Here is a 14,042-nt window from a genome sequence, read left to right as displayed (position 1 = left end):
TGTTCCTGCATATCAATCTCATGACCGTCGTGACACGCTAACAATTCGTTATCCAGCAGAGACAATATTCCCCAGCAACACCTCCCGATGACATCATCATCAGCTGCTAGCTAGTTAGCTCTGCTAATCCACCTCCTTTTGCTTTTGCTGCTTCTCTTTAAATCTCTGTCTGGAGATGCTTTGAACTTCCTCCTCTCTTCTGTTCAGGTATCACTTGAAGTTTTGCGAGGCTAATCAGCTGGTTGAAAACAACAAGAAACCTTGTTGCCATGGTTACCCATAATAACAGCTGTGCAAAAGTAGAAAACCAGGAGCCATGTCACTTTGCTGCTGTTACACCTGAACGTCCAACACTCATCTTCCTAATTCTCCAAACGTAAAGATCAAGCCTAAAAATATTAGGAACTAAAAAAAACAAACAAATCAGAGCAAACATGGGTAAATTTTGGATTGTGATCTAAAAGCGTCGTGAGCAAACATAATCACCCTGAACGGCAAGCGATCCCGCAAAGGTTAATAACTTTTTTTTTTAATCTATCCAATTAACCTCTTCCACGACAGCCGCCTGTCGACTAAACCGCATTTCCACCTCGTTATTTCAGCGCTTTTTCTTCCCTCATCCCCTAAAATAATAGAAACATCATCGACTCAGCACAAATTAACCTCCATTTTCAGCATAATGAGACCCCCCCCCCCCCCCCTCACTCCCCTCCTCCTCGCCGTCCGCGCGGTGATCAATAGCGGCGCCGAGCCGGACGCAGCCAGCCGTGAGTGAGCTAGCTGCGTCCGGCCCTGCGCCTGTAATTACCCATCAGGGGACAGGACGGCGTTGAACCGTCGCCAACAGACTGCGACGCAGTGATTATTACCCCCCAGCCCCCTCTCCACCTCCCACCGGGGTGCGAGGAGGGGAGCAACAACACTTAAACCTACAATTTTCACGTCAATAAACAGCCAGCGGCTCCGTTTGAAATAGGAAATAATTTCTCATATTTATTTAGGAAATAGTTACATAAAATATAGCCTTAAAGTCTAGAGTAACAGACAAAATTGCACACAGCAATAATAATAATAATAACAACAACAACAATTACCAAAGTAACACTGCTGGTAACCAGTTCTCTTTACAAAGAAACATGTAAGGAAAGAGGTGAAGCATGAAGGTCACACTACAAAACCTGGGTATAAATACTGGACAGCTAGAAAAATACACAACCCTCCCCTTCACACTCTCTTCTTACAATAATTACAATTCCATAGAAAAAAAAAAAAAAATCCAAACTATGTTGATTATTAGCACCAGCTTGTCAGATTCCAGACAACAATTTGGCATAATGACACCTAAAGTGTTTTTTTTGCATTTATTGATTCAAAATAAAAACTTTTACTCTTTAAACTTTTATTCGTTTTCTGGCGCGGAAAACGATCCTGGAAAAGTTAGTCGAATAATTGGCAAAAATGTACAGCTTTTCTTTACAAAACTCTTTAGTCACATATCAATCAGCAATGCCCCTTCTGATATTAACTTATAGTGATTTTATGTACAACATAATATACAGACATGAGGAGAAACTGAGGACAGTAGAAAGGTTTGCAGTGATGCTACATGGGAGAGAGGCCGGTTCTGAAACCTGAAATCATCGAGACGATCAAAAGTTTCTCATATGGGAGGAAAGACGCTTTAATTTACAATCTTTGCGAGTCCAGAAAGTTCCCTGAGTTACCGACAGCAAAAGAAATCAAACAGTCGGAGGACTGATGTACCGAAAACTAAACTCACATCAGGAAGTATTCAAACCCAAGTAGGCGTAGAAATATCTTGCCTTCAACACTTAGGAGGACAAATGGGTCCTCTGGATGTATGGTGAGTGAAAGATTAACCCAACCAAGACCCAACCAACCAAAATCTGACTAAGACCCAACCAGGATCTAACCAAAACTCAATGAAGATCTAACAAAGACCCTAACAAGATCCAACCAAGACCTAACCATGATGTCACCAAGACATAACCAAGATCTAACTGAGACCCAACAGAGATCTAACCAAGTAGTCTCTTTACCCAAACCTGGTTTATGAAAAGAGACTGCACCTCCTTAAAACTGGAATGAGTAGAACACATGTTGGAAAACATCAAGAAGTCTGGCAAATGAGCACCTTGTCCTTATGACCAATTGTTGGAACTCAACAGAGGCAGTTATAGAGAAATGTTCGTCGACTCAGAAGTACAAACCATAAATCTGGGTGTAAATAAAGTTTATGTCAGTCAGGACAATTTGGTAATATGTTTCTCTACTAATCAGGGTTCTGGATTGGGTTGAGTCCGTCTTGACAGATCTTCTAAGTGCTTTGGTTGGATGGAAAATCTAATGGGTCACTTTGTGGGTGAGGCTGCTAAAGTCTTTTGGAAAAGTAATAGAGATTTAGTCAAGAGGTTCAAACCCAAAGCAAGGTTTGGCTCTACCCAGCCAGCAGTGAAGAACAGTGTCATTAGCGCCTCACCAGGGTTTCACTGATAACGTTTCTTCACTGCAGAAACCGTTTTGTGATTCTCCAAAATTGGAAATCTCAAAGGTTTCAGTCTCTGACTCTCAAAACATCAGTTTCTAAGATTCCTAAAGATCTCCAAACCACAACAAAAAGGACTGACCTGCAGCAGTGCCCTGACCCCTACTTTCTAACCTCTGTTTTGGTGTTTTGTGAAAATCAAAGAGTAGTAGTGCCTAAATCCTTTATCCTCTGACACAAAACAACCTATTATCAGTTGAGAGAAAAAAAAAAAGTTTAATATCATGAAAATATCCTTAACCACCAAAATATTCCGTCTGGCTAGACACTTCAGTATGCACTGCTTTGCTATGTAACAACAATTTATTTGTTTTTGACAATCGTCTTTAAATTTAGGCTAGATAGACTAACTTTTCCTGGTGTTTTGATATTTCATCTTAGACCTATTTAGGTCTAGGGTGCAATATCAGTCTGGTTGGGTCTGATGAGAGGTGGGCAGTCCTCTCAAACCAGGAGACATCCTCACCACACATGATGGTCTGGAATCACAAGAAGATCAAGAGATGTCTGAGGATGTCGAGATCATCTGTACCACTGGGTTCTAGAAACCGCCGTGTTGAATGAGTCAATAGACAATAGTTCTCATTATCTTGTAGCCACCAGGTATGGAAACCTAAAAACAAGTCTAATGGGCTGATTGTACCCTTCAACATCCAAGTCATTGATCCACTGACACTAGAGTGTAAGGGTGAGGTGAAAGGTCAATACAGGGCCACACATCCAGTGGTACAGCAGCTCCTCAGACGCCATTGGAGCCCTGGCTGGTGCAGGACGAGAAGCTGTCATACAGTGAGTCGCTGAGGGAGTGGTCCGGCCCCGGCCTACTGCCAAAACCAGACGGTAGAGGCTCACTGCCGTTGCAGCTGCTGCCGCCTGCGTCGCCGTCGGCTCTCAGGTTGGGGTCCGGAGCGCCGCCGCCGTGGTTTAGCTTGTTCAGGGACTCCAGGGAGATGTGGAGAGAGGCCGGACGGCTGGGCAGCTTCTCCGCTGACAGCTCCTTCTGCAGGGGAACAGAAAGCAGGCATGAGCCAAACACGCTGCACACATTCTGAAATGACGTACACCAAGCGCCGACTTCACTCCTCTTGACCAGCAAAGCAATCAGAGAGCCTGTAACTGAGCTCCGGCAGCTGATGAACATCTTGGGTGTCGGCCTCCCAGCTCTCCCAGTTACCATAACCACGGTGGCTTTTATTGTTAAATGTCGTCCGTCCAACAGATTAGACAGAAACTGGCGCTCCACTTCAATTAGCAGCAGCAGTCTTATCTGGAGGCCATTAGTGATTAGATGAGCGAGTGTCTGTGTTTTAATGTCAGGGCGATCCGTCCCTTCCTAATGCGGACCGCTGCTTTCTCCACTGCGAGTGCTTATAGGCACCTTGGTAGCGATTAGACTCAGCAGCTACAGAGGAAGAGCCTGCATGTCGACAGAGGTGCAACAAAACAACACAAAAGCCCAGAAAACAGCTGTCCTAATGCGTCTCAAATGGCTCTTTAACAAGCCAGCCCTCAGCCTCACCTCTCTAGAGACGAGCTAAACAACATCCACAGAGGAGCGGCTCGTTTCCTCCAGCCGGGGGGATAACAGCAGCCGTCCAAGCAGCTACTCCAGCAGAGAGGGCGAGCTGCAGGCAACAAGACGAGCCGCCAGGGAAGGCGCTGCCTTGGACCACTTAGCATTTAGCTGCAGGGTGGAGAGACGTCAAGGCACCAAGTCGGCTGCTTCAGTAATAAGGCTCTCCGAGCTGGGAGAGAGATTCAAAGTTTCTGGTGTTTTTAATGGACGCTGGAGGTGTTTCTTCAGTCTGAATTCAAAACAAAAGGATTTAATGTGCACCTTACACCTTCCTGTCTCATCAAAAAACAACCCCTTAAGAGACGATTTCAAACCTCTTCCACCGAGCTGTGAAAGGCAGACGAGCCTTTTAAGATGTACAGAACATACTGATCATAAGGCCGGAAACCAGAAGAAGACTGATGTCGGCCAGACAATGTCGTCACGGCCCGACCGATTCTGGAGAACCTCGGAGAGGTAGAGTTGCCAAATGAGTTATGGTACCAACTCTCCTAAAAGAGTTAAATTAACACTCTGGTGAGCCATCAACTTTTCTTGCTCCAACTGACCCGTCTTTGTTTGGTTTTTGCAAAGATTCCCAGTAAAAAGGCAGATTTATTTCTAATAATAATCAGAGGTTGGATCCCATTTCTTTTTTTGTTGTTGTTTGTCTGTTTTATTCCTATTCTTCTTTTTTTTTTTTTTTGTTTGTCGGACTGAAGAAGCCGGTCGCTGCCGGGCGTTGGAAACCTCCCAGAAAGTGAAATATCATCATCAAACGAGGCCCGGTGCCATTTTTAAATGTTGCATTAGACATTTATTTTATTCCAACTTGCACCAAGAAGCGGCAGGAGCAAAACTTAAAGCATCAGAATGGAATAAAGTCGGAGCTCCGAAAGTGTTCTGCAGGTAGTTTAGAAAACTCCTTTTAGCAACAACAGAGAAGAGAACGTTAAGCATTTTGTTTTATTTTTTTTTTTTAAAAAGAGGAAACTTAAATGTTATCAAGTCGTATTGATTTTTTTGGGGAGAGAAGAGGTGGGTTCAAACTGCAGGGTTTTGTAGGTGTGGAGTTTAAATTACAGGTACTCCAGCTCCCACACATCACACCTCGCAGGACTTCTGTTTTTCCACATTTCAGCCGAGGGGGGAAGAAAAGAGCCGGCGACGCGATGGGATCGATTCGTTCTAAAATAACTCTTTAAGCTCTCTGGGTGAATAGCGGGAGGAAGAGAAGTGTTTGTGCGATCTCTAATTGGATTTGATTCCACAGGAAGGTGATTTAGCAGCTGATTGAAGCCTCTAAACGCCGAGCTGTGAAGCAGCCGCAGCTGCAGGTAACAACCCGGCTGGAGCCAGGTGAACCAACACACACACACACATATACACACACACACACACACCACCAATCGGTTCTGCATCACATGTCAGTAATGGGATCTCTTAACTTGAATTCGGTGACAAAAGCTCAGCGAGAGGCTTTTATTGTAACCCGAGGAACACATTTTCTCCGTTTAGAGCGCCGGTATTTTCTGCTTCAGAGGTCCGATCCTCCGATCCTCCTGCTCTGGATGCTCGTCACTCGCCCCACATGTCAGCAGAACAGTCGCTTTCTTTAAGCGAAGCTCTTAAATACGCTCCCGTCTTCTCCAAGCAGTTCCTCTGGCAATCATTTGCAACATCTCCAAAGCCAAATTCAAACAACTTTCAAGCTCCCCCCCACCCACCCACCCATCCAGTAGTCATCGTTCCAGCACGTTACCATGGTAATCAAGAGAACTGCAACCACATAGTGAAAAATACATCCTTTCTTAATAATGCCTGCTAACTTTAAATGCCAAAAAAAAAAAGCTAAAATTCAAAACCTCTTATCATAACAGGGTCTTTCTTTCTTGTATTAAGTTACATATTCCAAACAAACAAGATATATACAAATTGGATCTCTGCAGTTTGTCAGTGTGTAGTTTATTTATTAATACAGATTAAAATGCAGTTTTCAGTTAGCCAAAAACACTGCCTATCATGTCTAAAGAGCAACCTTTTAAACCAAGTCTTAAAATGAAACCTGCAGTAACCAAAGAGTTTCCACAATTCACAGCCTTTAAAAAACTGACAACATCACAGTGCTGCCAATGACACTTTTCATCATAACGATCAGCAGGGAAAGAGTCTCGGCTTATATTTCCAGGTCAGAATTTAGTGAGAATTTTTGAAAGGAAATTTTCACACTTTTACTAAACGTGTTAAGTGTTCAGACTTGGCCAGCGAGGAACAAGGAAAGAGAAAATCTGAAAAGCAGCCACAGCATTTATGGCAGGTTTGGTTCTCAGTTTATGGTGTGTTAAAATAAATGGTGGCAGCTAGCCGCCAACAGGAAGAAGCTCGTGGCTAACTGCTAGCATAATATTTAATAAAAAAGTGTTTTCCTGTTATTTACTTGGGAGGACAGAGGAAATGGATTGTTCCATGTCACATTTCAGGCCTTGCTTCCAGGCTTTCCTCTGGTGCTATAAAGGTCTCTCACTCGTCTTCTTGATTTATGCTAGCAGCTAGCCGCTATCAGCCGGCCACTATCATCAGTGTAAATCAAGAAGACGAGTGTGAGACCACAAAAGCGCCAGAGGAAAAAAAAACTCGAAGCCTTTCTTGAAATCTGAACTTAAACACATGACAACACTTTTTTTTTTTTTATTAAATATTATACCTTCTATGATAGAGCGTGGACAAATTTGACCTCATGTTTAAGCTTTCTGAATAAAGTGGAAGTCTAAAAAGGCATCCCTGCTGAGTACAGGCCGGCGTGATTGAGCGGGACGTTATAGGCTTCCTGACAGCGACAGATGGCTTCTGAATATTTCTGCTGCTGGGATTTATTTGTGCACAAGTAAAATTTCATTTACCCCGTACTCCGTCCCGCCAGCTTGTCGACTGAAATGTTGCTTTTCCTTTTGCCGCGTAATCATTTCTGGAGCTAACGAGCTACGGCGCTCCGAGCGAGACGATGGAAGGTAGCTCAGGAATCTCCACAGCATCAGGAACGCTGGGCTCTTCTCCTGACGCTCCATCTGTCCCTGTCAGGCCCGTAACGTATGGATGTCGGCAGAAGAGTTGGAGACTTTAGCGAGAAAAATTAAAGGGAGAGCCACATCCGTTTAGAGCAGAAGTCAAGTAAGAAGGAAAACTAAGGAAGCAAAATAGAGAGAGGCAAAAGTGAAAGTGAGACTAGGGGAGACGTGGGAGAAAGAGAGACGGCGAGGCCAGGAGGAGAAGGAGGCGGGGGGCCGCCGTTAGCAGGGCTGTCAGGTGTTGTCAGGATGATGAATGGGAGGCCAGCGTGGGCTGTGAGGGCCCTGATGGGAGCCGCTGAGCTTTACATCACTCTCCTGAGTGTTTGTGAAAGGTTATTAAAGGCGCTTAAATCACAGTCGCTCCGACGCAGCCGCCCAACTTCCCGCGGACCCGATCCACGCCGCCGTCTCCGGAGTCAGCGGCCTAGCGATGGGAGGCGGCCGGCCGGGGTGAGGACGGCTGCGACAGTGGGATGGATCGTCTTTTCCCAAAGAATAATGTAGGGTAAATGAGTTCAGCAGCAGTCATCCATCATCAGGCTTCATTCACAGTCTGGGAATTAGGCTAATGCCAGAAATGTCACCAGCTCTACACCGCTTCTAACAAAACTGTTATTGCAACGAGGGATTGCTTTACTTACTTTGAGAAAACTTTGAAGGCACCAGCCGAGCATAATAAGAGCAACATGGCAGCTCACCACAGCTAATTAAAGATCAGAGTGGTGTGAGGACGGGGAGGACGCAGCAGCTCTCAGCGGTTCTGCTGCTAACAGAGCTGAGCTAACAGGGGAGCTCAGGTAAATCAGTTAGCTCATGCGTTAGCTAACAGAGCTAAGCTCAGACAAATCCATACTTCCGCAAAGTAGCAGCACAGAGCTGGATACTCTTTAGTTAACACCACAACTCACTCTGTTATTTACCTTACTGTTAGCTTCTTTCAACTTCCTGTTAGCTTTTTTTCGCTTCCTGTTAGCTTCTCTCAGCTGGTCTCTTTTCATATTTAATACGCCTTCATAAAGCAAGCCAAACATTTACAGAATATTTCAGAAAAGATAAGTATCTTTCAAAGTGAGAGAAAACGAAATTCTCATAAGAAGTGAGGATGGCAACGTTTGTCTCTCTGAACTGAAATGAATCAAAGTTAAATGAAAAACAACAGGCATGCAGAAGGAATCATATTGACTTCACAAGGTTAGCTGAAGCTGACTGCGTGAAGCGTTTTAAGAATTGAGTTTTTCTGAATATCCAGCTATTTGTCAGCAGTTGGACCTCAGACTCCCAGGAGTGACCTGCTGAATATTAATGTTTCCCAACAGAACATACATCTGCTGAATATTTCTCAAATGAACACATAATGAGCTGGTGTCTTATTTCGTTTAATCCCTGGATCAGATTTCACTTGAAAAGGCGTTTGGAGGCCATAAATCCAGCTGCGTTCCCTCGGCTTCTCAAATACAAACTGCTTTTCTATCGGGGTTGTGTTGAGTCTGAGCTTTTTTCTGGCAGCGTATGGATTTTTGTGTCAGGTTTGGTGTCGGCGTGGGGGAGCCGAGCGTTGGAGGGCATTTCATGCTCCCTGCTCCTCGTTTGTCATTCAGCTACGTTAAATACTAGTAGGCAAATACCGGCCGACACCCGCAGCCCAGGCGATCGAAAGCAATTAGGACAGCTGGGGTTTTTTGTTTTTTTGTTTTTATGAGAATCGGCCAACAATTCCTGGAGCACAGAACCTTGGGAGTGCAAACAAAGTGAGGGATGTGGGGCGTGGTTCTGTACTCACGCTTATCCGGTCCGGGGCCGACCCGTCCAGGGAGTCCAGCTGGGACAGCATCTCATGCTGGTAATAGTCCATGATGGACAGGGACGTCTTCAGGGTGTCCTCGCTCTGCTCCACTGTGAGGAGGGAAAGGACAGGGTTAACCTCTAGACGGCGACACAGAGTCATGGAGTTAAGTTGGGGGTGTGGGGGGATATTACCAGAGATGGTTCTCCTGGTTACCGTGGCGCCGACTCTGTCCGGCTCTGTCTCCGTGTCGCTCCCTGAGAATGTCCTCACCATCTGGACTCCGTCCTGGATATGACGCCAAACATCAAAAATAGATTCCCACATCACCATGCTGCCACCACGGCGAATGCCACACAGACCAGTGGTTTCAAAGCAGGTTTTTTTTTTCTCCCAGCATGCTTTGCTCCAGATGCAGCAGAAACAGACTCACCGTTGAGTCCTGCTCTGCTGTCCTCTTCCTGTCCTGGTCGCTGCTGCTGCTGCTGCTGCTGCGCTGGGCAAACAAACTCAGCCTCTTGGTCCGGATGGCGTCTGGAAGCAGACCGGTTCTTCAGAAACGGACCAGCAAATAAAATCTGGTCTAAAGACTTCATAAGAACACCATGAATGGAATTTAAGACCCAAACCTACAAAGAAATGTAGGTTTGGGTCCAGAAAACTGCACCCAGAAAACTGCACCTACCACAACAAACGCAAAGAAGGTAGCTAGTTAGCAACGTTGTGTTAGCAGTGAGTCACAGGACGCAATGAAGATGTGTGAGGTGACTCAAACTTTTGCCTGACATAAACTACACGCAATATATAAGATTAAATAATCCTGGCAAAATTTAAGACCTGTGATTGACGGATTTAAGGCCAAAATACTTTTTAAATATGGATTTAAGACATTTTAAGTCTTCAATTTTAAATGCATGGATAGAGGACTCTCAGCTTGCAGGATTAACAGGTCTAGTCTGGGTTCTGGGTGTAGTCAGGGTTCTGTAATGTGGTTCTAGTCCAGTACATCGCTCATGTCTCTCCTGGCTGAAGGCTCTGAGACTGACCTGAGGTCGAAGGTTTGGGCAGACGGCTCTGGGTGTCCAGGCCCGTTCTGCCGCCAGGGTCAGACGTGGAGAGGGCCATGGTGCCGGTGGAGGGGTGCGGCTGCGCTTCGGGGAGGGAAGGCACTTTGACAGGGGGCTGCGAGGGGTCAGAGGTCACTCGGTCTGGGCTGGACTCGGACCTGGGGACGTGGCGGCCGGCGGCCCTGGAGACCGAGTCGGGGAGGGGGAAGGTGCCGATGCCGCTGTCCAGGGTGCGCATCTGGCAGCTGGAGCCTAGAGGAACAGGGAGAGGAGTGTGACACAACAACAAGACGGGGGGCGGCTCGGAGCTACATGCAGCGGAAAGGAGGGGGGAAGAACAGGGAGTCTGTGGCGGGCGAGTCGGAGAGAGAGGCAGAGAACAGTACAGCATGAGCACAGTTCAGCTGGTTAGCCAGACTGGCTAATATCAGAGGGAGTATTTGACCAGATGCTAATGCTAAACTTCATCCATTCAGCGATGAAGCTTCCAGTTCTGTTCATACTACAATGAGAAGGAGTCTTTGACTTACAGTAGATGGTCCTCAAAATGCTCCCGCCAATACCGAGGTCAAGGGTCACAGTTGCCCACACTATAGCTAATACCAGCTAATACCTGAAACCTCCTATTAGAAAATGTTTTAACAGTTTAAACATCAGATATAGCTTAGTATGCTATAATATGCACAGTGGAAGCAGTCTTAGTGCTACCGCTAAAGCTAATGTCCAATATCTTAGGGGGTTCAGCCAATCAGTGCTAAGGAAAATAATTCCCACTCCTGGATTGACTGCTTTGCCAACACCAGCCAATAGCCTGTCAGCTAGCACTGAGCCTAGGTTTTCCAGCTTCCCATGCATTATCTTTGGGATACTTTAGATATTTTAAAGTCACGTTCCACAGAAACACTGAGCTGCCACCAGGGGGCCCCCTCTGCACTACGATTGACTCTTCTATGTCATTAGTTCGGTGGAGTTTTATGGTGGCTGGCTGAAAAACTCCAGCCAAACCAACTTCCTGTTAGCGTGGACGCTCAACGCTCACTGCAGGTCTCTTTATAAGACGTAGGGGTCAGTAGAGAGTCTCTGTCCGTCAAGCGGTGGTGCTTTTTGAATCAATGGTCCCCTAGAGCCTTCAACCAATTACTTTATGCAGGACATTATCTGCGTTTTTCTGTCTTCCTGGTCTTTCTAGATGTCTAGGACGGTTCCTGCAGCGTGACATGATGTGGAGTTTAGCAGGAATGCTGCTCTGAATGCGCAGAGTTCAGCCAGCTAATGCAGCCATGAGCTGCAGAGTGAAACAGGGAGCCATAGATTACCCAGCTGGGTAATTGAATGCCAAGCCTGGCAGTTCAAAATGCCCTCTATATCCCAGCTATAACAAGGTCCACAGTAATTTCAGCCAGTGGCCAGAAACAACTGGACCTAATCTAGTTTTCATGAGCTCCCTATCACTTCAGCAGGCCGGCTGCAGGCTGCGGGTATCTGCACGCCGCGGCCCATCCTCATGTCACGCTTTAAAGCCCAAGTCCTGCGCTCACTTAGCCTCGCCGCTCCACACCTGGCAGGGTTTTGAAAGAGTCGGGCTTGTTTTATTGTCCCTTTATGAGAGAAAACCACCTGGAGCAAAAGTTCTTCTACACGATTACCGAGCAGCTCCGAGCAAGCAAGCGAGTTCCGACCCCGGCACGGATTCATGAGGCGGCCGGAGCGCAAAAGCGTTTCCATGACTGATGTGTTTACCTGCCGTCGGTTAGAAGTGGCGCCGCGCAGCAGCTGAGCAGCCACTTCTAATTCAGACTGACTGGGAAAGGCTGAGCAGGCAGAAAGCCAAGACGCTATAACCTGTTAGAGGACGGCAGCATGGCGGACAGGAGGACTGCCACAAACTGATTCTGCTACCAAAACAAACCATAGGAAGAAGATGGAGCACTACCAAGGAACTGCTTTTTTTGTGTTGCATAATAAGCTAAAAACTTTGGGTTGAAAGGTTAAATAAACTCCTTTCCAATATAAATGAGCCACAGGAAGTAAAAACACCAGAGGAGACATTAGCAGCATTAGCTGCTCCATCTGAGACACAACTGGAGCTGCAGCATTCAGTCATTCTGCTATGACTGAATCAGCTCCATCTTCCATTTAACAATAACATTATCTTTCACAGTAAAATATGTATTTGAATTTCTATGTATATTTTATGATTAAACAGTCTATTATTTACTAATCTATATAAGCATTTCTTTACTTATCTTTCAGTTTCTTCAATCATACATTCATCCCTTCGTTAAAGTAGTAAAGACTTTTTAAATTAGATTTTCAATCACTTAATGATTATGTTAATTTATTTAATCACATATGTTTTTTTTATCAGGGCAATTATTCATCTATATTTATGCATCCTTTTAAATTATATCTTTTATCATGCTTTTAATCATTTATGTTTTATTTTATGTTATCTATGTATTATTTTATATTATTTTATGTGCATATGTATGTACTTTTCCCCTCTTTAAACATTTTTATCCATGGATCTCTTTGTCATATTCATAGCCGTTATTGCAGTTTTCTCTGCTTGGTTTTTCTAAATGACAATAATTATGAGAATGGAGTTCATTTCCTGAGATGTTTGGATGTCATGTCAGCGTCTCGTTGCTTAAATGTAAAGAAATCCTGCGAAACCTCAATGTTTTGTCGCAAAAAACCTCATTCTGTCTTCTGCAGGTCAGGCACAAAGCTTCTGGCTTTCAGAGAGAAAAGTCTCGGTGTGAAGAGAGCGAGAGGTCAGAAAGGATCAGAGGCGCCCAGCAGGGGAGTGAAACAGGAATGGAAAATAACATTTCATTATAAAGCGTTCCATTTTCGGGCGAAATGGTGGAGATGGAAAAGAACTAGAAGAAATTCAGTGAAAAACAAACACTTTGAGAAAGGAAATGAAGACGTAGATGCTCATCGATAACTCCTAAATGAGAAGCAAGGGGGATTTTTCCATGATAATCTTACCCATCATGTGGTCCTGACAGCTGGAGTCTGCCAGGTGTCCGTCTTCCTCCTCAGCCTTCAGGCTGATCTTCTGACTTATTATCAGGGTCTGAAAAACGAACAAATGCTCCATGTTGGTCACAGAAACCCTCAGAACAATGTAAAGTTTTGTAAACCTCATCGAGGCCATTCGTTTCTGACTCTTCACATTGTTTCTTTGCCTGAGAAGCCAGTTTCTTTTTTGTTTTTTTTTCTTCTCTTTTTCTTCCTGGCTCTAATTGGGCTGCTGCGGCGCTTGTGGGTCGTAAAATGCGCCTCTTTTGTTGCATTCTGTGGGGAGCAGATAGGACGGTTTTAAATGGCCCTTTTGTGGAGTGGAGAGGCGGCGGTAAATGGCTCCCTCCGCCTTATCGAGACTCGGCATCATCTGGATTAAATTTCCCACATTATGCCTCGGACCCGTCGGCCCCTCTCATCGGCTCACTCCGCTCCTTTTGTTACCGCTGCTGACTCACTCCGCTTCAACCTTTTCACCGTGGTTCCCTGGACCCAGAAATTAGTCGAAACAGGCTCTGAAACTTCTCTGCCATCTTCAACAGGTTTGTATTCAGTCCCCTTTATTCTGGCACCCCTTAATAAGCAGCTACCCGCCGTCAGACGCCTCCCCGTTGGTCAGTTACATAACTATTAGATGGTTTTGCTACAAGGTATGTGGAAAAAATTTTTTTGATCAGGTTCCTCCAAAAGGAAACTTTTTACCTTCTAGCTGCACGATGACCCCAACGTTTTAAATCATTAACGTATTAGAACGGCCAAGTCAAAGTCCACCCCTAAAATCATTCCCACGTATAGTCTTAATTAAAAATTTAAAACTGATGTGTATAGCTGCACCAAACTCATTCTATTAGTTTTGTTGTTTTGTTTGTATTTCCTTCTGATTCATGTAAAGCCCTTTGAACTGCCTTGTTGCTGAAAATGTGCTATGTAGATAAAATGACCTTTTCCTATATGGCACTTTGTGGTGGTA

At 45.1% G+C, this 14,042-nt stretch overlaps 1 protein-coding gene across 6 annotated transcripts in view; it reads right to left on the bottom strand.

The window, feature by feature from the left end:
• Window positions 1–971: 971 nt before the first annotated feature.
• The window catches only part of LOC122827221 (nck-associated protein 5-like), a 126,084-nt gene continuing 113,013 nt past the window's right edge, over window positions 972–14,042 (bottom strand). For all 6 annotated transcript variants that reach the window (XM_044109920.1, XM_044109921.1, XM_044109918.1 and 3 more), the window contains 6 exons: window positions 13,037–13,124; window positions 10,019–10,291; window positions 9,406–9,506; window positions 9,167–9,260; window positions 8,970–9,082; window positions 972–3,566 (listed from right to left, as the gene is read on the bottom strand). In XM_044109920.1, the coding sequence (XP_043965855.1) occupies window positions 3,306–3,566; window positions 8,970–9,082; window positions 9,167–9,260; window positions 9,406–9,506; window positions 10,019–10,291; window positions 13,037–13,124 (930 nt within the window). In that variant the 3' untranslated portion in view covers window positions 972–3,305. The remainder of the gene's footprint in view (window positions 3,567–8,969; window positions 9,083–9,166; window positions 9,261–9,405; window positions 9,507–10,018; window positions 10,292–13,036; window positions 13,125–14,042) is intronic.

The sequence above is a fragment of the Gambusia affinis genome, linkage group LG24, assembly GCF_019740435.1.
Source record: "Gambusia affinis linkage group LG24, SWU_Gaff_1.0, whole genome shotgun sequence".
NCBI lineage: Eukaryota > Metazoa > Chordata > Actinopteri > Cyprinodontiformes > Poeciliidae > Gambusia > Gambusia affinis.
Note: the sequence above shows the minus strand (reverse complement) of the source record. Positions and strands in the feature narration are given on the sequence as shown.